General features: G+C 36.9%; 1 protein-coding gene across 5 annotated transcripts; it reads right to left on the bottom strand.

Annotated features, from left to right (window-relative positions):
* Nucleotides 1–1,292: 1,292 nt before the first annotated feature.
* SLCO1A2 (solute carrier organic anion transporter family member 1A2) lies at nt 1,293–22,093 on the bottom strand. 5 transcript variants are annotated; one of them, XM_054088646.1, is made up of 15 exons: nt 21,956–22,093; nt 18,105–18,203; nt 16,859–17,000; nt 14,369–14,501; nt 13,609–13,715; nt 10,983–11,129; nt 10,572–10,670; nt 9,878–10,111; nt 7,611–7,775; nt 5,943–6,138; nt 5,017–5,182; nt 3,741–3,925; nt 3,120–3,184; nt 2,442–2,559; nt 1,293–1,548 (listed from the first exon to the last, which is right to left on the bottom strand). In XM_054088646.1, the coding sequence occupies exons 2-15, from the start codon at nt 18,162–18,164 to the stop codon at nt 1,362–1,364; spliced, it is 2,004 nt and encodes a 667-aa protein (XP_053944621.1). In that variant the 5' UTR covers nt 18,165–18,203; nt 21,956–22,093; the 3' UTR covers nt 1,293–1,361. The 5 variants fall into 5 exon arrangements, with proteins under 5 accessions (XP_053944621.1, XP_053944614.1, XP_053944630.1 ...); XM_054088639.1 differs by lacking the exon at nt 21,956–22,093 and adding an exon at nt 21,427–21,482; XM_054088655.1 differs by lacking the exon at nt 21,956–22,093 and adding an exon at nt 20,164–20,182.
* Between the last annotated feature and the right edge of the window lie 3,568 nt (nt 22,094–25,661).

The raw sequence follows: 25,661 nt of genomic DNA, 5'->3' as shown, positions 1-25,661 counted from the left end.
TAAGACACCTTAAAGTAAACCAGAATTCAACTTAACTAACGTAACTACTTTGGGGAAATATCCTTCCCATTTTTCCGTGTCTGCAAATGTTCCCAGATAGATAAAATGGGAGTAAGTCGGTGTCATACAGATTAAACAGGTAGGAAACATGGGCAAGTATTAGAGCATTGGTCCATGGTGAAGTTCCAGAAGCTCCCTCCATGTCTTTTGCAGTAGAGAATAGTAATCAGAAAAGATTTTTTTTATTTCCAACATCTACAATAAAAAGGCTTGAGAAGTTATTATATGGCCACCTGCAGAGAGACCTAAGGGTGTTCTGCACCAGAGACAAACATGCGGCAGCTCCAATCTAGAAGCTAAACATGGATGCAAAATACTCAGCCAAAGACACACCTAGTGTGACATATACTCTATCAGTAAGGTTTTTCTGTATGTTTTTGTTCCTGAGACATTCAGGGTCTTTTCCTGAGATATTTAAGACCGTACAGGGCAAAAGCTCACGGTTGGTGAACCCAAAACGGATAATATATTCATTACAGAACTGCATCCAAGAGAAATAAAAATTGTACAAAGACCAGGAAGACCACATGGATGACTATAGTTATGCACCATTCAAAGAAAAATTTGACAAGACACGAAAAGATACAGGATTTAGCAGACAGCAATATCATGGACAAAATACTCACAAATATCATTCTACGATACTTAATGTACAAGTTAATCTGCTCTACAGTGAATATAACTGAAAAAAATCTAGAGAACTTTTCCTAGTCCATCCACTATGCAAATCTTAAAACATCACCATAACAATAAATTTTTTTTAAAATTATCTTTTTCTTTATTTGTTCTTATTATTATTGAAGAACCCAGGCCATGCCATAAACAAAGTTCCCAATATATTGGCCACCTACACTGTGCAGAACACCAAACAATTCCTGCCGGAAAGGATTAACAGCATAATTAAATAAATTTATGGAAATCTCGGGCCCAAAGAAGCTACAAATTCTGCCTACAGTCAATGATAGAGGCTGTGGCAGAAGCCATTAGAGAATCTCAGGATAAAATATTGAATCACTGGACTCCGTTGCAAAAATCCTAACTATCTTCAGTGAAATTAGAACTGAAAACATATGTTTCTGCTTCATAGCCCTTTGCTCATACAACTCAAACCTTGCATTTCGTAAATTTTCTTGTTTCTACTCCTTGTCCTTTTGCACCAAACACATTTTTCCTGTAAGCTCTCTTTATGAACTGATACTTTCATAATACAATTAGGAAACAACTATGCGTAATATAATTAAACTTTTTTAAGTATTCACTAGTTAAAGTATGAAATCTTTCACAAGGATATAATCCAAAATTTACACTGAGTTTTTTTTTCGCTGTTCCAGTGCTTGATGTTCTTGTTCTTTATCCTGCATTTCTACTGGTGCATTTAATACAATTTGGCTTTCAGATTTATGTTTCTTCCTTAAAATAAGGACAACTACAGCACTTGGGATGTAGGACACTGCACGTAATGCTGCTGGCAAGCCAAGATAGATCCATCTGAAATAAAGGATGATCTTCATTAAATACATGCATTTGTGAAAAACCAGCAAAACTGTTCAGCATACATAGTTTCGTGACAATTACCCAACTGCTCTAAAACTTGTGCACTGATCCTTTTGGATCTCACAGAATATAAATCAATATGAGAACAGAGAATTTTCAGTGTCAGTGAAATGTCTACTTACATCATTCAGCCTACAGGCAACTAGTTTAGCCAGTGAAGGTAGCCACCTGGTACTCTTATGGCATTCTCCAAAGGGAAAAGAGAGAGCTCTGAAAAGTGCAACTCAGACCACCTGAGTAAAACTTCTGGGTACTCATGAGCAGGCGTTCTTCTTCCAAATCAACTTCAACACAGTAATAAATGGAATTTTTTTGGCCATTAGCCCAAAACTTTTCTTCAAAATTCCCTCAGTGCCTCTCAAAGGACTACAAAAACATGGAACATAGTATTCTGAGACGATTTCCAACTTGGGTACCTATATTTTCTCTATACATCTCTCCGCTATCTTATTTCAAGTCCTATTTCAACCATTTTATGTTCAAACATACGGCATACCCAGCCATTAAACATCTGAGATTTTTCCCGAAAGGGCTTACTGCTTTCAGGTTTTTTCAGGTGTGTGAATTATCACAATTCAGTGTTTTGAGATCTGTTCTCATGAAAGGTCATTAGTGAATGTAATTATGGCACCAGAACATTTCTGCTCAAAGGGTGTTCCAATGTCTGTAGCAAAGGTTGCATTTGATGAATAAATCCGATGCCAAAGAAAAATATTGTGTAACATCTCTTACACAGAAGCAGTTTGTCTACTAGGAAAAGATAAAGAGCGTAAAATTACATCTCTATGCAGTAAGAAGGAGAAATTAAAATAAAGTAGAAAATATACCTGTATCTTACAATGTCGTACATCCTACATGCTCCTTTTCCACCACAATTTGTAGTACCCCATTTCAGGCAAGTGGCATCTATCAAAGCTCCAAAATATATGGGAGATGGAATTCCAGCTAAAAATAATATTAATAGTGTTTTTGTAAATATTATATTTCTTCTGATTAGCAGATACAGATACACTATAGGACCTGTGCTGTTTCTCACATACCCCATCTGTCCTGTCCTCTTGCAGCATGAATCATGTTCTCTGTATTCCTCGTGTTCTCTCCTCTTCCATATCCAACTACCCTCAACTAAAGGTTTTATTTCCTGTTGCCTGTTTAACAATGTATACATGCTACAATACGTACAGTGAGTCCTATTCAAAACTCATAATTTCCCCTCATCAATGAGAGTGTTATATTCAATAAATATATAACAAGAGTGAGGGAATGTAAAATGACTTTTGGATGGGCAGCAGATGTTGTCAGCCTATAACCCAGTATAAATAAATGCAGAAAGTTGTTCTTTTTTTTGTGCCGCCTAAGTCTGCAGAAATATCCCAAATTCTTCCTGATCAAAGGCACTCCATAGAAGTTGACTAGTGTGCCACACCCATAGCCCTAATGTGTTCCTTATATAACTCTAGATCAGACTTAATTGTGATTCTGAAGTGTGTTAGAACTTCTCTTACCAAATACTCTTGAAGCTAGCCCATGGATACCCACTCCAAATGACTTTTCTTCAGGCTTTAGAGACCTGTATGATAATGACATTGTACACCAATTATTAGAGGTGAGATTAATAAGGAATATTTACCTATGTTATTTTCAGTCAATCTCTTCATCACATTAGGCCCAAAACATTCTAAATAGAGCACTGGTTGAAAGAGTTCATTATCCTCCTTAGTTGATGCTTACTGAAGTTCCTTAACTAGGACTGCAAAATAAAAAAAGGAAAAGCTATTGTCCTAAGTATCATCTAACTGGATTGAGGACAGCGCAAAGTGCAAGATAGTTGTGCCTTAATCAATAGCATGTTGATGTGATCAATAAACACATGGTTATCACACACGTCTCAATATCTCAGTGCACTAACTCAGTGTTCCTATATTAATTCAGGATACAGCTGACAGCTAGAAGCAACAACAGGTTATAAAGCTGGCATGAACTAAACCTTAATACGGTACAGAAATGACAAAAGGCCTTTCTATTCTCCCTCCTTCCATACAAAAACTAACACACTTTTAATTCCTGAGGGTATTTGACCTCGGAATAAAAAGTCCAATAGGTTTCTTAAGGACATTTTACTGTACCTTATTAAGACCATGTACCCAGGCATAGCTGCTAAGGAAAAAATGAAGCTGCAGGCTAGTGAAAGTATTAAATAATAATGAAGCATCTTCTCGCAGTTTTCTCCTCCATCACACCGGCCCAGGACTGCAGAGACATTTTGAGATGAAAACCCTGAGTCCGCAACACAGGTGCAGTTTTCAAATACCTGCCAAAAGAGTATTTTAATCATATAAGCTTGTCAATACTCGCAGATCAACTGTGAGACTTACACAGTCGGCACCTAGTTCACTCTCGCCTGCATTTGAGTATGTTACACATGTGCAGCTTTGCACTGTGGCCTCGCCCCTGGTCTGCAAGGCATGGGTCCGACCATTATCTATATGTGGCATATAGAGTCATATGCCACATATAGATAATGTGGCATATAGATAATGTGGCATATAGAGTCAGAGAGTGGGAGGGAGCTATGGTCCTCATGTAGCTGGGACCATCCTTCCTCAAGGCCATCATCAAGAGAGGTCTCGAATTTCCAGCACAGCCTGTTTATGTAGTTGTTCCATTGCCGACAGATCTGAGCCTCTTTTTTCATAACTTAGTGTGTGGTCTTTTATATGCCAGAAAAGAAACCAGAAATGTTTGAGACTGGGCTGCAATATTCTTACTCGCACTCTTACTTCTAGTGAGATCATTGAGGCTATTGCCAGGATAAGGGCACACAATTTTTAGCAAAGGTATACAAGGGCTTCAAAGTCTGGCCCTTACTATCACCTAATAGTTCTCTACAATATTTTTAAGGAGCAGAGGCTTTCTGAAATCTGTATGATTTGGGTTTTTATTGAAATCATTTTTTTTTTTATTTTCAGTCTATTTAGAACATTTTTTCAACAGAAAGCATGTTATTAACTAAGATAATCAAAGTTTTATAATACCTGGTTACTTGTTTAAATCTATAGAGTAAAAGAGATTCTTGAGTCCATGAACAGAATTTAATTTTGGCTGAAATGTTCTTGTGTACTTAAGTTTCCAACTGGCAATACCTTGAGAATAATTTCTCACTCCATTTTTGTGCATTTAAGATTCTCAATTATTAGAAGAAAATTAGACTCCTTCATTGTATTTTCTAATTTAAATTTAAACTGATTTTCATATTCAGTTTGGAATTTTGGTTCAGCTCTATTTATCACCTCATACATCCAGCTAAATGCTTATGTATAAATATTTCCCACCCTCTATTGATATGGATGTTTCTCATCTATAGTATTTCATAGTTCCAGTACAACAAAATTTATGCTTTACCACACTTTTCCCAGTTCCTCTTGAGGCTTTACATCCAGCTAGACAAGGTGACACATATGTGATTCCATTGTCTCCACAAACAGGGTCCCATATTTTAAGTGGACAATCACAATCATTGTTGCAGGCAGCAAGCAGAGTATTTTCTGCATATGACACTTGCTCTATTCTGAAATACATTTAGAAGGTGAATAAATATTTCCGTAATTAAAACCCTAGAGTAACACTTTGTAACGGTTAAGATTCTATTCTAGCTCAAGGGTTGATCTAGGGTACATCTTATATGTTCCTATCTTGGAGTCATGCCTTTTTTCACTATAGGATGTTATATTTTATTAAAGTACATTACATTATATTAATATTATCAGTTCACAACTAGGTATGCACATTCCACAGCATTTTCCTAATTTATGGCACATGTGTTCTTGATTGTCTGTAAGTGTTACTTGTACCTACACATGCATTTTACAGACACACAACCCCTCACAATGACTAATGACAGGCTTCAAATCAAGAAACTGCAGATAAAATATTCTCTAATAACTCAATAGGCATCAAATTCCAGTAAACCAGCTTAAGATAAAGAAAAGGTTTTGTTCCTCTCTAATTCTGAAATTACATTCTTGTATGCCTAGTTTGATGAAAACTTCTTATTTTTATCTGCAGTTACATGACTTGAATGTATAATTAAGTTAGTAAAAGAATTAATATGAACATGCAATTTCATGCAAATGAGTCTTAATGTAGATCTCTTTTTTAATACACTTTACAGAGCATAGACTTACTGTCTCATGCAAGTAAAAATCCTTGAGAATTCTGATCATGAAACTAAAATGTTGCAAAATTATGGAGTCCCTGGCTGATTCTTGAGAAGAAAAATCATTCCAGTGCCTTCAGATTTAAGTCATTTTGTGTCTTAAAGAACATACCCTTCATAGGAAACTGTTAGGCCGGCAACTGGGGAAGGATCACAGACAGTCCAAAAGGTACTGAAGTAGGCAAGATATACCAGAAAAGAGAGCCAAAATGCTATGTTTGCAGCCTGATAGATATTTATCTTGAATTTCTTCATGAAGAAGCCTCCAAAAAAATAGCCGACACATACTACCGGTAAATTGTAAAGACCTGTTTAAACAAGTGAAAATTCCATGTTAAAATAAAGAAACAGACCATCAAAGATACTCAGAAGGGGAAGACTGTGTTTGGCAAAGACTCATATAGCGCCTGTGGCTGAATAATTTCACTACAGTCATAAATAGGTTTCTACAGGCTTTCTTGCACACCCAAAACATCTGCCAAAGTCAACAGCAGTTGGGAACTGCTTGGAGAGTGAACTGGAGGCTAAGACTGAAATGATCCATTGGAAAATTGCAAATTAGAGTTGCAATCTACTTCCAACACACACAGACAAAAAAAAAACCCTACAGCCTCCCTAGCTGAGAGAGAAACTCAACAGGAATATGATCTAGTGGAACACATCTCGTTGCACACTGAGCATCACAGAAAGGAGGAACAGACTTTCAGGTTTAATATGAAATCACTGAACATGTTCTCATGCTTCCCTTTTTGCTGTTTGATAGTTTAATGAAGCAAAGACTGACTGAAAGACGTTTAGGAAGTAGCTGTCTGAAAAATAACCCAGCCCCTCAATGTTAATGTAACACAAGATGTATTGTCACATGCCTTTGGATGCACAGTTCCAAAACACTGGTAACAGAGGGCATTTGTAATACTCATAAGGTCTGGGATATTCTGCATGGCAAGGTTTAAAGCAAATGGTACAGGTATTGTGAAAGATGAGCAATGAGGAACAAAAATATGGTTAGATGTATTTTAAAATGTTTCTTCTATAATGGTTAGCTAAATTCTTCAGGTAAACAAGGGAACTGAGAATCTAAAACATGGTAAAATTAAACCATAGAAAGGTTCCTATAGCCTCAGTATATAAGAAAATAACTAATAAAGAAGAACTAATAAAAAAAAGGCAACAAGTTGGTCAGTGTTTTCCTGCCATACATTTCTGCATATGGAAAATGTATCTGAGGTTTTCAAAAGGCCCAAGGCCAAAACTTTATGAATGGAGATGATGGAAGATGTTGCAGATCTCTGGCATTTTTAGCTGTACGTAAGTTCAACCCATCTACATCTTAAGATTGCTAATGTCATTTTCATGCATATGAAACCTACCCTTTACTTTATAGTTTAGTTTTTAATCAAGATAACAGAAACATTGGACCTATGCAGTCTTGATGTAAATTAGCATAACCTCTTTGAGATTAGTAGGGCAAGTTTCATATAAGTCGAACTTTCTGGGCCAATTCAAAATATGGGAAGTAGATTATAAAATTCTGCACAGAAAATTAGAGGATGCTTAGCAGAAAATGCATGATTATTTAGAAATGTTTTGTAGGGTGGAATCTCTCAACTGTAAAAGCATTTGACCCTGGTATATACGCATATACATTTACATGTGAACATAAGTATACACATATATATACACATACACACATATGAATATATATACACATGTAAAAAAATAGAATTTTATAAAGACATTGCTACTTAGTAGAACAGAATAAAGCAAATTGCAAACATACCAATTAAAAAGATGGCATCTGCTGCAGATTTTCCAAACTGCTGTTCCAGATATTTGGGCATGAAGGTCATTATGCCATTAAAGGCACTGAACTGTAACACAGTTATTAATATAAATAACATATAAACTGGATTGCGAAACAGAGCCTTGAGATATGGGATGAAATCTGGAATGAAATGATATAACAAGTTAGTGTGATGATTTATGAAATCAATCACCCCTTGCTCGGTGTGGCTGAGGGGGAAAGAGTGGAACAGAAATGGTTCTTAACTGGTTCAGGCTAATTCAGACATCACACACCAAAGGTTACTTGCTTAGCCTAGGCTACCCCAACATGTCTCCTATACACAAAGGTAACCTCACACACTAATGCATGCTGATGCTTATAAAACAACCACAGTAATAACCTTATTGTAAAAGTTGCATGAAACTTTTTAGATGTACAGTGACTCAACTTTGCACCTATAGATTTTCAGCAGCAGCTACTCCTCCACCATTCCTAATCCTTTTTCTCTCGTCCTATGACTTCAGAACATTCATGAAAACCCCTTTCCTGCACCTGGTATGAAAAAGGAATACAAGAGAGAAGGAGTGCAAACACACTAGATAAATGGCTGTGACAACCTGTCTCCAGACACCTGATCACTGATTTTAGTTATTGCTACTATCAATTGGCTATTGCTACACCCAATTGATGGGGCAGAAGAGGCACATGACTGCATTTATTCCCACCGTACACTCAAAACCTGAATCCGCCACTCTTCAGTGAAGTAAGCATCTAAGAAATTAATTTACACAGGTCTTCTTTCTGTATAATGCCTAGTAAGTCAGGACCTGAACCATTAAAAAACCCACAATTCCTCTTCGTCTAATGTTCTGTATTAATGTGCTGAGCTACTGTCAAGAAACTGCAGAAAATCATCTCTAAAACAATGACCATGCTTCATTGAAACTGGTCACTATTTAGGATTGTTAGATATATATCTTTCAGAGGCAGGCAAGTATCTTATTAGAAGAGGGTCTGTATGCAAATCTTGCAAAAAAATGAGTTAAGTATCCAAACCAGACTGTATTATTATTTTGTATTATATATATTATTCATATATACTATGTGGAATATAATCAGAGCTTTCTGAGAAAGAGACTACCTTCAAGTATAAACACTTCAACTTTCAACTTGAAATCCCCAGCAATTAAATAGCTGCCTGAAAAGGTCCTAGTCTGTCCATAAGTGTCCCTGGTTGTGCAGGGGGTTGGACTATGTGGCCTCCAGAGGTCACTTCCAACTTTAACCTTTCTGTGAAATGAAAAGATTCTTAATTCAGGATATTCAGGGACAGTCACACCAAGGCAGTGAAGGAATGATGAAGAAAACATAAGCTCTAAAGGGTCTCTGCAGAGAAAAATGTCATGTTTATCAAAATGAAATTGCAATATTAGCCAAGATCTGAGTACTCCGAGTGCGGTAAATTTTCAGGACTCAGCTTAAAAGATCACAGAGAGGTAGTTGGCACTTGGCACAGGCTTTCTGAAAATTAAGATCCAGTCAGGGGGCCCTGAGCTGAGTATACAAAATCATGAGACTACTCTGAAGATAATAGCCTTGATGTATTGTATTCACTTACATTTCCAAGTCCTTGATGTATTACATTCACTTACATTTCCAAGTACCACTAAAACTGGAAGGAAAAAAATAGCTTCCTACAGATATATAGATCTCAAAGACCACAGATGTCAAAGCTGTCAACAGTAACATGAATAAATCTAAGTCAAATAGATCTTGGTTCCGTGACCATTAAATGTTTATGAGACACTTAAGCACCTGTCACTTTCCTTTTATGGCTTTAAGTTGGACTCAAAAAATGCACAAGACCTGTGCTGGTTTTCTGCTTTTCTGCTTTTCTGCACAATGAATATGGGGTACAAGTAACCAATACCCATAACTTGTTCACAGCTCACTGAGTTGTGATACTCTTAACCAGATTTCAGTGCATTAATCCTCTACCAGGAAGAAAAGACTCAAATCTACATACATCTGAAATGCAGGAGAGAGAAAGGAGTGATTTTGTATCCTGAATCTACGAAATTATAATTCTCCCTCTCTGAGGATCCATTCTAAATCCCTGTGCAAATCCTTTGTACTAGAGAGACATGAAAAAACAGAGTTTGCATTTCATACCTTAGACTCATCTTCACTTAGAAAAATACACATAGAGTTCACACCTTAAGGACTAAATTAAAAAGGAAATAAAACAGAATATATCTTGCCTTTAGCCATTTCGCGCACGGTCTGTTTGTCTTCATTTTTATCATTTTCTTGCAATAGTACTACACTGTTTTTACTTGTCTCCTCAGGTTCATTCGTTTCCCCTTCCTTCACAAGTGACTTGGGCAAGAAGCAAAAAGGTATTCCCACAAGAAGATTCAGTGATGCACAAATCAAAATACCCAGCCACCATGCTCCAACCCAGCGGGCATCTGTAGCTGTTATAGTTATGTCCTCTATTGAAAAAAAAAAAAATAAAAATCAAACCCACACATCTTCTATTAGTTCAGAAACATTCTGTGCTATCATTCTGTGTTTTCCTAGTCACCTCTGGCATTTTAAAGATTCTTAAAATGAGGCTGGTGAAAGAAGATAGTCTCCAGTTTTCTTTTCTAAGTTGCTAATTTTCTGGCAAATTTCAGTATTTTGTATTAAATTAATGCTAGTCCTTTCTTATGTTAAGTCAGATGACACAATTATTCATCAAATAATTTATGTGCAGATTTGTGTATGTGTGAATTCAGACCTTTTATTGAATTGAATATTACACACAGATTGTCCGTTCTAAAAGATGCATCAGGAAACTCAGATAAAATTAAGACACCTCACATTAACAACAGGAAGTCTTATAGTGCTAATAAATACACCATCATGCCTAGTGACTTTAATGTAAGATATTATATATTCGTCCATTACCTGTACCTACTGATCCCACATCAACAAACAGTTCTGCACAGTATGATGCCAACAAGAAACCAAGAAAGGGGCCCATTATAGTTGCTGTATGTAAACATCCTAAAGTATGAAAAAAGAGAAAACATACTAATTTAGAACCTGTGCATTATTATTTTCTTGGAATTGTTACATAGGTTTAAGAGAGCTGTACTGAATAGACTTTTGCACCTAGAAATGGCATTATTTCAACAAGTTCATTCCCAGTTAAATTACAAGTTCTACATTATTATTATTTTGATAAAGCAGTTACGTCTGTCTTCTTTCTTCCTTTATTGGACTGAAGGGAGTTATAATAAGCCTCTCTTTTGCTTTTGTTTATATTTGTGTGTGTGCATTTGGAAGAGGGGAGTTATCACAATACAGTATATTTACCCAGGTAGAAAGGTGAATTCTCTGGTTTGGCAAAATCCTCCAAATATGAAACACCTAAAGGCATGATGGGAGTTTCACCCATTCCTCGTACTATGTTTCCAATCATCACAAATATCCACAGCAAGGATCTAGGCTTTCTTTCACATTCTGTGAATGAAATAAGAAGCCAGAATTAATGTTTTATTTCTAACTAATAATTAATTCTAGAGACAAAAAATTGACTAACAGCTTAAAATTTGATGGGTAGTCCTGTCCTGTAAAACAGGGAAATAAGTAGTCGCAGTACTTGAAAGGCTCCAGAACTTGAAGAAGCCCTTGCATTTCCTCATGTGGAGTTTAAATTCCTTCCTTCTCCATGTCATACCTTGTCCAATCACCTGGTAGTCTAGTAATTGCATAACTTAGGCCCTTCTCTTTAATTAATTCCCTCACCAACTGCTTTTCCTGTCAGTAAAGAGAGGACAGCACCCGACCATCAATGATGAAGGGGTAGAAAATCATGCCAGACTAAATTAATCACCTTCTACAACATTGCACTATGTATCAATGACCTCCCTATCCAAAAATGTAATCTGTCCTGATGCTATCTGTTTCAGTATTTAACTCTTAATCAAAACCAAGATCAATAACAAACAATTTGGCCAGTCTGTTTAATCTGTCTGGGAATCTAGCACTCATTTATTCACTTGTCTTCCTACATAACTCAGCAGAAGAATACCATGCTGCAGCAGAATCCTGTTTGCCCCACAGCAGGACATTTATATCAGCAACTATACGACCTTTAGTACTTACTTTCTCTGCCTGAACTTTCATTTCATCATCCCATACAGTCTGCTTCAGATTCCAGTGTTCCACTGTATGGTCCACTTTGTCATGCTGAAACTTCTCAGTATCAATTTGTTAACAAATAGAAACCGGTTTTGTCAGCATCAGCTGATGACTTTCTAAATGAAAGCATTACTGTTCAGAGATCAAGCCTGGCTCTCCTGTCTCAGTGTCGAATATCTGTCAGCAAACATGGGTGAAGCAATCCACACGCAGATCTGGTCAAATTCAAACCAGTGTTTGCATCATGCAGGAGATGGACTTCCATGTATGAACATGACAATTTTGCTTGCCCATAAACTCATAAGGAAACAATCAATTTACCCAAATACATTCATAGGCTTGAGGACCGATGGGTTCTAGCATGTACATTGAATGGCTGTATAACTTAGAAGAACATACTTTACCTATCTATATCTTCACTTGTGCATTTATTAGATGAAGAAAAACAGTATCTGAAATCTTCAAATGAAAGATTAATACTGAAATCTTCAAATGAAAGATTAATATCAAGTGCTATGAAACATATTTTTCTCAATTTTTTCTTGTGAAGATGGAAAACTTTATGCCTTAAGTGACATACAGTCTTGGAAAGCATGGAAGCCACATCTTTTACTATATGGAGACACAGAAGACTACACTATAACACCACTATGATTTGATGTCGCTGTGTACATACAGTATTATAGCAGTGTGATTCAGCTTTAGCACACATTGAGGGAACACCATTACAAAACATACCAGTTAACTGTGAGATTCAGGTCACCTAACTTTTGCCAAACACCAATCATCTAAGTTTCCAACAGTCAGTAGGCGTGTCCAGGAGGTAATCTGATCCACTCTATAGTAAACATCATGAATGTCCTTACAGCAAAAGAGACACTCCACAAGACTTCTGCATTCTCCTTTGACCAGCTATCAAGGGAGCTTAAAAAGATGATTCAGACTAAAAGCCTCCCTTTGAGCTGGCTGAAGACTCAGGAGATTAATCCTATCCTCAATGTGAGGATTTTGTGTGTGACCATTTAATCACAGAATCACAGGATGTTTGGAGTAGGAAGTGAACTCCAGAGGTCATCTTGTTCACGTACAGGTTCACATACAGCAGGTTGCACAGGAACAAGTCCAGGCAGGTTTTGAATATCTCCAGAGAAGGAGACTCCACAGCACCTCTGGGCAGCCTGTTCTAGTGATCTGTCACTCTCGAAGAAATTTTTCCTCATGTCCAGCTGCATCTGAGCCATTTGACTTCATAGTAATTACTTTATATGCATATTTCAAGTGCATATACATATTTCAGTCTTCCAGGAAATTTTCAGTCAAAAATCTCTTTCTTCAGATAATTTAAACTATTTTCTCTGTCCTCTAAAATGAAGTGAGGTCTACTTCTTTGCTCTGCCTCTATTTTTCATTCTTTTATTTCTTGTGTGGTACGATGAAAAAGAACCCTGAAGCCATTTACTGGTTGTCCAAAGCAGTTTCCCATCTCCTTACAGTATCATAGTATTAAGTCAAAATGAGGAACATTTGTGAGAACAGTCGGTGTTCCCCGAAGTGGACTGATAGGGATATTAACAAAGCTGTTCCAATACTGTGAAAACTGTATGAGAAAAAGCTACAACTATGGAGACAGAGACTAAAGAAACAAGAAGGAAATTTCCTGATCTCTAGTTTCTAAGTCTGTAAAAAGGACTGATTAAAAGCAGGACCCAGAAATAATTGCTAATAAAATTAAAATCCTATTTACTTAAAAGTATAAAAACTAAGGAAAAAGTATTAGCAGATACAGGAAGAGTCATACCTGTTGATGGTTCATCTGTAGGTAAAGAGAATGAGCTTTGATTAACAAGGCACAGAGGCATGACTGAAAAATTCTCCTGTGGTGAAATACTGCTTTCAATATGATACCTGTTTGAATCAAAGGAAAGCAAGTATAGGTTAAGAAGAAATACATCAGAACCACCTCATAAATCTGTACTTCAGTAGTGAAGCTACCTATAAGAAAAATGTGTAGCTGCAGGAAGAAGGAAACCCATATCACAGGATCTTCTTTTCTAGAGAGATATCTCACCGATTAAAATGTAGACAAGCCTAAATGATTATTTGGTTAAGCCAAGCAAAAATAGCAAAAAAGTGGTTAAAGAATCATTATGGTCTCTAAAGGCTTTGCCAACACAGCTATCAGGTATGATCTGTCACGTAAGCTCCACACAAAAGACATCTTTAAAAATGATCTTGCATTGCCCATCCAAGCAGATAAGAGCTAGGAGTGTAATGCAACAGTATCATGGTCCACTGTTTCTTCAGAGAGATCACGTAAGAGGTAGCACAAGGAGGAGGGCAAGGCAAGGCAAGGTTCCCAGCAGAGGAGTGACTCTTTTCAGGAGGTGATGATGACTGACTTTTGAAGCCATCTCAGAAACAAAACAACATTAAGTTACTGTATATTTATTATACCATACTCTCGTTCAGTGATGTCTCTCTCAACAAGCAATCCAATTTCTGTGGATTAAAGCAGGTAAGTATCAGAGAAGCTTCTGTGAGCTAAGCACAATACTCACCTTCCAAATAGGAAATGAGGAAGTGATATTAAAAGACATCCAAATGCCTGAACTGTGCAGCCCAAAGCAATTATTCTGGGTCTGTGAAGCTTTGCTCCAAAGTAACTCACAAATGCTATCAGCAGCAAGTTGCCTGCAGAAAGAACCTGGTTATTATTTACTAACCAAGGCATTCTTTAAAAGATATAAAGCACAACACAAATTTCCATATATATTGTTAGCTCAATATCTGGTATTTCCCTTGTCTTGTATAAAACTGTAACTAGAAAGGGAACTGCCAAAATGATGCAGTAATTCCCTCCTACTTGTGATCTTTTTTTTCTAGCAGAGTTATACCACATGGAAAGAACATGAGAAGAGAAGGCAGAATGGAAGAGAGATCATGGTAAAAGATATTTTTGACTGTATCTATGTAAAGAAAAAAAATTCCTACTACTGTATGTAAAGACTAGACCCAGAGGCTGCAGAATAATAGCTGCTTTAGGAAGCTATTCTCCTAGGATATTCTATTTTGCAATATGGAGGAAAATACAGAAGTATATATGCAAGTGTTTTTGTACTAAAAATAATAAATGCACAATGACATACAGAGAAAAAATGAATTAAAAATTAGTATTAATTTCAGTAAGACTTTGAGAGGAAAAAAATACGGATTTTTGTGCCTAGTAACATTTAAAAATATAAAAGTGCTTAAAATCTTCTTTGCCTTCTCTACCACTTTCACTTTAGAATCAGTTGATTTCTCTACTCTTCATCTATCTCTATGCAACTACAAAAATATTCAAGCCTCATGTTATTAATCAGGCCCCATAAAAATAACAATTCAGTAATAGTATACGTGGTAATTTTGTGATCTTCTTGTCAAAAGAACAAAAATATGTCTCTGAGGGATGAGCATTATGCTCTGAAAGAAGATAGCATCTTTTTTTTATGTATGATTGCTAGACAGAATGTATTAAACCAGTGGCTCGAATGACACTTAAAAGTTGTACACTTACCAGTCCTTGATAAGTTACTTATGTCTGCCACATACACTGAATCATTTCAAATATTAATATGTTTATTCGTAGTGATTCTACATCCTTGGAGATAAGAATACCACAACTTGTTGTAGGAAAGTGCATATGAAAGGTTAATTTATTTAAATAATAAGCATTTTACATAACACTTCATTCATTTCATGTTTCTTAAAGACTTCTCCTTATGAAAAGCAAGAATATATTCTGGACATTCTTTCTCTACCATAACTTTGAGCCCCATCACGCTTCTTTGCAGGCAGCCGTGTGATGTTACCAAGAGTTTCTTCTTCTTGTACGGGGAAGGAGTCTTGCCCCTCGTCCCCACCAGTGTATAAGAACCTGTGCAGACCACTTCCTCAGCTGAGTCAAAGATAATAAACATCCATATTGTGACTCTAAAGGTGTAAAACACATCCTCTGAAGAACTCTACTTAGAATCATAGAATAGTTTGAGTTGGAAGGAGCATTAAATATCATCTAGTTTCAACCCTCCTGCCACAGGCTGGGACACGTCCCACCAGACCAGGCTGCCCAAGACCCAATCCAACCTGGCCTTGAACACCTCCAGGGATGGGACATCCACAACTTTCCTGGGCAACCTGTGCCAGTGCCTCACCACTCTCATCGTGAAGAAATTCTTCCTTATGTCTAGTCCAAATCTGCCCCTCTCCAGTTTATACCCATTGCCCCTAGTCCTATCATTACAATCCTTTGTAAAAAGTCCCTCCCCAGGTTTCTTGTAGCCCCTTCAGGTACTGGAAAGTTGCTATAAGGTCTTCCTGGAGCCTTCTCTTCTCCAGGCTGAACGACTCTAACTCTCTCAACCTGTCCTCATATGGGAGGTGCTCCAGCACTCTGATCATCCTTTAGATGGCTTTGAAACTGTCAAGCCTTTTGTTTGGCTTTCATGCCAATCACAAGACATAAGCCTGTCATTGGGCAATAAAGCTCACTGATAGGCAAGGTAAGGGTCACTAAAAGTAGAATTGGAAACTTCCTTTACTGTTGTACAGGTATGAAATCTTGAAGTAGTACTGAGTTTGAGTAAGGAGACAATTCACTCCAATTTCAAGGTCACTGATTCTAAGGACTGTAAAATGCTAAATATGAGCTTAAATTCAAATGAAGTTTACAAAATCTTTCTGGTTTGTTCAGAAAAATTCAATACGAAGCTCAAAGTAGTTCTATTTTGTTAGTTGCTCTGGTATATCTTACAGTAGTGCAGAAACTAGCTGAACCAACATTTAATCCTAAACTTCTTTATGCAAGTTCTCTCATTATCTTCCAAGACACTAAATATTTATATGTACCAGCTGAAATGGTAGGATAGAGTTGGTCACAATTGCCACTTGCACTAATCAAGCGATTGCTATGGACATAAGAGTCACTAATGGACATAAGAGTCCCTAATACATTCTCAGTCAACATATTGTATTTTCAAAGAATAAGAAATATTAAAATGAGTGATTACCGAGTTCAAAGCTTCCATTAATGATCCCCGCTAAAGACGATGGAATATTAAATTGTTTCTCTATCTGTGTGTACATGCTGTTCATGTAAGCACCAGACATTGTTTTACCAATATATGCAAGTGATAATGCCATCAGGAATACCTAGGAAGGAAAGAGGAGAATGCATAAAGAATTCGAAATAAGATATTTAGGAATACTCCATGGCTATTTTCCCCACCAAAGATGTTCTTCCAGGTAAAAAAAAAAGTGGACAGTTCTGTTCACTGATGTGTGTAAAAATACAAGTCCAAGTCCCATCATCTATCCTTTTCCACAGGGCTATGGCTCCACTAAACCAAAAAAAAAGAAAAAAAAAAAAAGAAAAAGGAAAAAAGAAAGAGCTTGTTCTTCACCTGATCCCGTCAAGAATGTTTTCAGAAATATTAAGCCCCATTTTCCCAACCAAGGCAGGTGCAGCACAGCCTCTCCCACCGTGTGTCTGCTGCAAGATTGCCATCTGCAGGACCGCATAACCTCTGCAGCCAGAGCAGAGTGCAAAGACCCTCACATCCTTTCTCATCTGACTTTTAAATTACTTGCAGAACTAAGATAGTTTCCTTTGCTCGAATGCTTGCTCTCCCATCTCAGCAGAGGTCACGAGCCCAGAAGAAGTCATTTCAAACAGGAGGGGTACATAATGTGTCCTTTTTATACGAATCTGTAGCAATTAACTGTGAAAATATATATATATATATATGTGCAGTAATATTAAATACCCTTTAACTCTGGCGTTCTTAATAAACAATTTATGAAATAAAATCAATAGTATCTTTAAATATACCTGCTGCAAATGATAAACAAGCATAATTCACATATTTGGACTTTGAATTGCTATTAAAAAAAGCTATTTTTCAACCTTTTATAGAGCTTCTTGAAAACTTGATTAGTCTAGGGTACATCAGCAGCCAATTTCAAGGGTTTAGGAAGGAATGATAAACATGTCAGAGTAGGGAGATTATGCAAATTCAGAGGTGGACCTTCCAAGGATCAATTAACAGTAGCTCCCACATGTCATAAGGTATAAAGTTCAAGGACATAAACAGCAACAGAGGATTTCTTACCAACTTGCTTGACATTGGTTAAGGCATTAAGGATAAGGAAAGAAACAGAGTTTATTCAGTCATTTCGTCTAGACTGTAACTTCCACCAAACAACTCTAACTACAAGCAATCACAATTGTGTGTAATCATTAAAATATTTCTGTACCTTCAGCTTGGAAATGCAGCAGAATTTGTCCTTTGCTTGTGGCTTCCCATCTTCTTTCATGTTGCTTTTTTTAATTGAACCCAATGTCTGTTTCTAAGCCTATCCAATGATCCCATTACAGCATTGAAAAAGAAAAAAGAAAAAAGAAGAACTTTAATCCCATGTTTGCAAAAAAAATATGAGGTTCCTTCTAGGATATTTGAGTTTTGAGCATCTTCATTAAATAATTGCAGACTGAATTCCAACAAAACTGGATTCCAACAAAAGCTACGAGCCTAAACACTATTCTAATGTCAGTAATGCGACAGCTAGCTATTTCTTGTCAGATACTGAATGTTGTCAGCAGCATACAACCAGTAAGCAAAGAACAGAGGAAACAAATGTTCTGAGGACAAGTTAGTTTGTCTGTAATATAGCTTTTCTGTCCCCTTCACAGGCATTTGATACTGACCACTGTGGAAACAGAACTATGAAGACAGACATGTTTGACTGATGTATAGCTGTCTCCATGGTCTTTATTTAGTATGCCTGTTCTTGCTAGCATAAAAAGGACAGTTAGTTCTGCACTGCCTCTTCCACCGGCATCCATGTAGCTTTGTTAATTTTAATAGAAACTCTACTGGAGATGAAACTCTTGGCATTAAAATTAGAAGGAGAAAAAATAAAACAAAAACTACCAGAGCAGCTTCAGCTCCAAACAGAAACAAATCAGACTCCGTTCTTCTTCCTCTCCCAAGATTTGCCAAAATATCTCTCTTTATCTGTCTTTAACTTGCCACCATCTTGACTTGATGCCTAGAGCTTCTGGTAGCACTAAACCACCTGCTTTCTTAAATATCTTATGTATTTCCAAAATATGTGTTGAAAGAAAGAATAATTAATTACCGAGAGTTACAATATATTTGCCTGTAAAAGCCCCTACACATCTGAGGGTTAACACAATGAGTTAAACAGGGAGAACACCAGTTTAAAGAATTTTTTTCTCTAAGGACTGCCTCAAAAGCTTAATTAAATCAAGTTATTCAATACAGCTCCCTGCTGCCTGATTGGGTAAGCTGAAGAAAACCAGGGCAAGTTAGAGCCCTAACTTACAGTTAGGATGGATATAGGTTAATTTCCTCTTTTTCGTCTCAGATCCACTTTCCACATACAGTCTGGCAGCACCTGCCCTCCATGGAGCCACGATTGGGAAGCAAGCTGCCCTAGACAAGCCCACCAATCGGACTGAATTGCCTTTCACATTCTTCAACTCTGCACTCCCTCCTGTCAATCTCTTCAACCACTAATTTCTACAACAATGTTAATCCTCTCAAATGTGTTTCTTAATTGACTTGATTCCAAGCAAATTCATGAGCATTAACTTAACTCCTTCTATGGCTACATCCTCATTTTCAGTCTCCAAAAGTGTAATGCATTATAATAGTGTTCCTGGTAAGATTTGCTTTACAATTAAGTATATGTAATTAGTAAGACAAGACAATTAACTATGATATATAAATGTTCTGCTTTACTCACACTGTAGCCCACCTGTGATATCAAAAGATGAGCAATAGAACAAAGATTGCTTTCCCCTATGTCTGTCCTTCTCTGCTCCTCAGAGCTGGCATAGAGGATTCTGTCCCTTACTACACCAATCCCTATGTTTCACTAATATACACAGGGAATATCACCTGGCTGATTACAGGTTTTCTCTTCTGGTGCTAGAGGAAACCAGCCAGCAACCTCTGCCCAAGTTTCTCTTGGGGTATCAGAAACACTACACTATCCCTCACACAATTACAGATGACAAAATGGCAATGTTTGCCTTTACTTAGTATTATCTTCCCTCAAAGTATAAATTATGGTAGAAAAAAATGCATTTCAATCCATTTTTTACTGGGAAGGTTATTAAGATTATTAAGTTAAAAACAAAATAGACAGAATTATTATTTTCAGTTATCTTCTTGAGGTTACTTTCCCCAGCCTAAGTTATTTCTGCGGTCACATTTGGTCAAATGAAACTGAAGCCAACACAGACTAACAGCCTTGATTATCAGAGAGATGTAGGTACATGACTCACTCAGCTCAAGTGCATTTTCTCCACACTTTAAATCCAAGTTAGAATTCAGACTACAATTTCAGTGGCTAAAGATGAATCAATAGTGTTCCCACTGCCTTCTTCCGTCTCCCTGCTCTCCGTTGTATATTCCTGTTGTTTACCTTGCTTTCACTCTTGGGCTCTCCAAACTCTTATGCAAATCTCTTTAACTCATTAAATAAGAAGAAATTTAGTGCAGGAAAAAGATCACTTTGAGCTGATCTGGTCCACAGAATGGTTCAACAAGTGTCAGATCCACGTAAGGAGAAGAGCAGCAAAGTGGAGCCAAGAACATAAGAAGAGAAACCCCTTCACAAGGGGTGAAACCTGGATTCTCATTGACCTACCAGCTATCATGTAAACACCTACACTTAGATCCTACTCATAAGCCTACAATATCCACTGAAATATCAGGGAAGAGGTCAATAGAATCTCTCTTTACAGGATCTTACTCCTACTTCTGCACTGAGTTAGGAACATATTTATGGCAGGCTATGAAACCGGTTATTGGTAAAACTGCAACTGCCTTTTCCAGCTATCTCCGCTACTGAACTAAATTTCCACAGGCAAACAGAAAAGCAGACAAGTAATCAGCAGACTTGTCTCCAGAAGACACCCACTTTACATAATGCACAAATCACTAGGGTGCACAGTGTGGACAGTTTCAGTACAGGCTACAGCTACAAAGCAGATGCACAAAGTAATCTTATGTAACTTGGGCTGAACAAGGTTGATCTAAGAACAGAGCAGATCCTGTGTGGATCAAAGCAGGCTTATTCAGTGTAGCTGACAACCGCAGGAAGGCTAGCATTGAGAGACATGAGTTTGGACATATTTGTCCTGCACAAACCTCTAAATACATTTTATAGTTTTAAAGCACATTTCACCTTTGTTAAACAATACAAAGAAGAAGAAAAACATAAAAATATCTTGATCTGAATGTCTAGAAAGCGATATTTTGCAAGTTACCTTGCCTGAGCAACAAGGTGATGTCTTATTTTCTATATAAAATTTTTCTTCCATTTAGTCATATGGATAAAATGATAAGTCCTTGCTTTGTTTACAAAATTAAAAATCATGTGTTAACCAAGCAAGGGCCAATTTTTAAAATAATTTATTATTATGGTTGCAAAAAATTATTCTGAAATCTTGTTTTACTAGGTACAGTTCAAACTGTTACTCAAATGCAATTGTATTAATGTTAGACAGACACAAAGAAAAATGGCAAGACAGTTGGGTACTTACAGTTTTGAAAAGCTTTTCAGGAGAAATGACTGATACCATACACTTAAACTTTTACTCCTATTCTAAATTGTTGAAAATTAACTCAAGTTTACTTACTGCAGAATTTGTATTTTTGCCAAGTGTTTTCAGCTGCGCATTTTAGAATTCACTTAGATGTGAAAGACAAGGGATGAGTTCTTCCTTACATAAAAACTAAGCCCATCTACCCCATAAAGGGCAAGAGCTACAGCTGTGCCTGATTTCTGAGGATGAAGTTCTGTCTCTCCTGCCTACTGAAGACATCCAGAGAGTGCTCACAAGCAAGAAAGGAATTTTAACAGTGCACAGAACCATGTAGATATACAGGCTAGGCAGTGTCCTAGTAAAGGTTGAGATAAAGTCAAGCTGGAAGGAACGTGCTGCACATTGGTCCTGTTTTGCTGTCTTGAAATGATTTGATAGAAGATATATCCCTTCCCAGTTGGTATAAAGCACTTGGAGGCTCAGCTGTTAAGCAGAATGGGTCTGAACTTAAAGTGGAGAAAATTACCTTAGACCTCGAAGCATGTAAGCATAATACTACTCTTTTCAACATCCCCAGCTGCCGATCTGCGGTGTTTCTTCTCAGATTAACAGCCTTTATGGATCTCTTTTCAAAGCATCCAAGTTTATCTACTTACTATATAACCGGGATGTAATTAATTCCATAAGAGGGCAAAGATCGTGATAATTGGGCACTGTAACATTCACTAGGAGCACCCTTTCCTTTGGGACCTTCGTTGAACTATAACAGTTCACCATGCAAAAATCAAAGATAAAGACACTCATAGTCACATAACCTCTGTGGTTGCACTACAGACTGAATGCTGCTGGTTACTGATTACTGGACATTATGAAATCAGAATACTTTGACCATGAGTAAATAGTTCCATCTGATGTGATAAGAAGAGAATATGTGACTGGACACCAGGAAAAAAAAATTTCACGGAAAGGGTCATTGGGCACTGGAACAGGCTGCCCAGGGAGGTGGTTGAGTCACCCTTCCTGGAGGTGTTTAAAGAACAGGTAGATGAGGTGCTGAGGGGCATGTTTAGGGATTATTAGGAATGGTTGGACTTAATGATCCAGTGGGTCTTTTCCAACCTAGTGATTCTATGATTCTATGACTTTCATCAAATTGGGTAGACGTTAAATCTAAGAATCAGTAGATGCATCTTCAAGTACTGATGCTGAAGCAGGTTTCATCTGTGACCTTAAGTCTTTTGATAACACTTGTGTTCACACATCTCCATCACAGAAATAATTCATAAGGCACACAAAATGCCTAAATGGCAGGTATAAAAATTGTGGTGAGGGTGTGATTTGAGTTAATGAAAGCCTGGCTTTGAGCATAGCCTCCAGGGCAGTCTTTTCAGCTTACTGAGGGAGCACTCAGCCTTCCTGAAAAATCTCCCTGGACGACAACTTACCCTGTGTGGTTATGCTGCTAGGAGGGTGAAATAACACACCTGCAAGATATTTGGCATTTTTGTTACACAGTGTGGTTTTGTCTCAAATTGTACAAATATGCTACTGTACTGGAAAACTTTTTCTAGGGCCTCTGCTGATGACTTACAGACCACTGGTGGCTGAAGGTCCTGGCCTGCTCAGTGCTGCACCAAAGCATAAGCTAAGGCATTTTCTCCTGTTATTTCACAGAGTAAAACATCACAATTGTAAATTTCTGAGAGCATATTTTCTCAGTTCTTGCATACTAGAAAATTTCTCAAGTAAAAATATATTAACGTGCTTCCGATGTATTAAAAGTTTCATTCTTCCACAGAAAATATGCATTTCATAAGAACTATAGCACTACTTTCTGTTCTTGCTTCATGATGGTCTCCAAGTCACAAGTGATGGCTGTCTGTACTGGGATTTTGCTCATCCAGTTTAAGTAGAAATATAAATTCTGTTTCCATCTTTGATTTCTTTTAACTAAAATTGAATGTAAAGTCTTATTTCCCAATAAGATATTTTGAAAGTTTTCTTTCAATTTATATTTTCTCCATTTACCCATTGCCACCTTTGAAAAATTAAAAAATCCTCTGACAATACAAGAAGAAAGTGTAAAGGCAGTGGTCAGCTTTCTGCCACATACTGCTTTGTGTTCACAAAAGACAGTACAAGGAAAAAGCAATAGTGAACAAAGGCAGAAAATGGCTGAGTATAAAACTGCCTTAACTCCATGTGGCACCCTTGCTTTCTCTAAAAAAACAGCTAAAGGTGGTGAGGGAAGAGGATACTGCCCACCAAAATGGCAATTGTTTAACAGTGTATGTCAGCAGCAATGTAATATTCATTCAAATGTAAAGTGACTTGTCTTCTGCACTCATACAATTTGCAAGAGCACTCTGTCTATGACTAAGCCTTGTTCTATGTAGGAGAGAGGTCTCATTGTTATTAGAGCATTACTCTTGCTTTTGCATTAAAAATATCTTAACGTCAGTATTCTAGTTGTGATAGCTATGGAAATCTGACTGCAAGCACCTAATAAAGAGACTTGGCTAGGAGAACACACAGAGAATTTGATACACGATATTTATCTTAATTGATTAGAAACTAGAAGGATAGATCTCAGTTTAGTTATGTTTTACCTTGTCTTCAGCTATTACAAGGATTTACCAGTCCTTTCTTATTTATCTCTCAGACATCCATTTTTTAATATTTGATTCCATAATTGTTTGAAGAATATATTCTACACATATTTCATATTTTAATCCATCCCTCTTTGGAGGGAGGAAACACGACGATTTTGTCTACAGTGATCTCTGTTTTCAAATATCCTTATTCATCATCACTATTTAAAAGAGAGCTTCTGAGATGCCTGCAGGTATTTTCAGTATCTACAGGAATAAGCAAAGCAGTGAAATAAAAGCTGTTGCCTGGGCTTTTAATTAACTATTGAGTAAATAATCATGATATAAACTTTTATGAGATAGAAAGTCATAGTACCGTCACATGCAGGATGCAATTCTACATTTTCAGTAGGATTATTGTGTTCAAAAATAACTTCTGCTCAGGGTGAGTAAGGATGAGGATTCAGATCTAGAAAAGGAATTAAAAAAAAAAGGAATCAAAAAATTCCAGTCAAATAAACACCTGCTTATATATAGCATGCACTTAAAAATTTGCTTTAAATTCTTATCTCCATTTCAGAAAAAAAAAGAACAAGTGGTAGTTTAATGGATTTATAAGTTTGTGCCTACTATCATACAACTTTCTGGGTTAGTTTTAGAGAACATTATTTTTGTAATTTCTTAGAATTCATCATAATAATGTGAATTTTAGAAACTGAAGACAAGGAAGCACCCTCTTTCCTCTTGAAGAGAGAAGATAATAAAGGGGAAGAAGAAGAAAAAAAATGTATTCTCTGTATAAAAACTGAAGTGCCTCTTCAGAGGGATGGCTTTAATTACCGCATCGGCTTATCTCAACTGACTTTTGAGGTTTAAATGCCTTTTTCCAAATATTCACTTTGCCCAGTATAGAAGATTTACTCGTATACTTAACACTCCATTTTAATCAATTCACATTAGCATATTTGCCAAGTGCCTTAAAGTAGGAACCTATGTGCTGAACACAGAAGTCAAACACCTTTCACTTACTGCTGTGCTTAAGTATGAACTGAGCTTATCTTTAAAGGCAAAATGAAGAAAGAGATATTTCAAGGGCATCTTCCTTCACACACATACATGAACACACAGAAAACATACTAACAAGAGGAATCCTTTCCCAAGGATTGTCTGCACTGAAACCTCTCTGATATTCTGTTCTTATGTAGTGCCATGAGAAAGGAAGTATCATTGGAATTACATGAATCTTTGTTTCATGGATAGTGTCTTAGAAACTTCCGCTTACAAATGAATAGGAGATATCATCCATACATTTGTCTCCGCAGTCCTGGAAGAAAGAAAAAGGCTTTTTACAGGGATAATGAATGAAATAATTTCTATGAAAATAGTGTTCTCCTAGGAAAAAAATATTAGCCTGAAAATGTATTTATCTCAAATTTTAACTGCTTGAGAGCACTGGTAAACTTTTCTGTATTTTCAGGCTTTTTGGAAGCTGAAAGATGTTGCAGAAACATTTTTAGTGTAAGTATGTGTTCTCAATCTTAAAGTAGGTAATTGTAGGCTACTTGTGTGGTCTGTGTGCATAAAAAAGTGTCTAAAAGAACACACCATAAGGCCTATACCTGAGCACATTAGTGACTTCTG

The sequence above is a fragment of the Cuculus canorus genome, chromosome 1 (genome assembly GCF_017976375.1).
Source record: "Cuculus canorus isolate bCucCan1 chromosome 1, bCucCan1.pri, whole genome shotgun sequence".
NCBI classification, from domain to species: domain Eukaryota; kingdom Metazoa; phylum Chordata; class Aves; order Cuculiformes; family Cuculidae; genus Cuculus; species Cuculus canorus.
The sequence above is the reverse complement of the archived record's forward strand: the minus strand, read 5'-3'. Positions and strand labels throughout refer to the sequence as shown.

Excerpts from the sequence above, each read along its gene's own strand:
- SLCO1A2 (XM_054088646.1), bottom strand. The coding sequence starts at position 18,164 with ATGAAAGAAGATGGGAAGCCACAAGCAAAGGACAAATTCTGCTGCATT. Across the intron at positions 13,716-14,368 it reads CCTCATTTCCTATTTGGAAG|GTATCATATTGAAAGCAGTA; the intron begins GTGAGTATTGTG and ends TGATTCAAACAG. Across the intron at positions 1,549-2,441 it reads TACGACATTGTAAGATACAG|ATGGATCTATCTTGGCTTGC; the intron begins GTATATTTTCTA and ends CCTTTATTTCAG.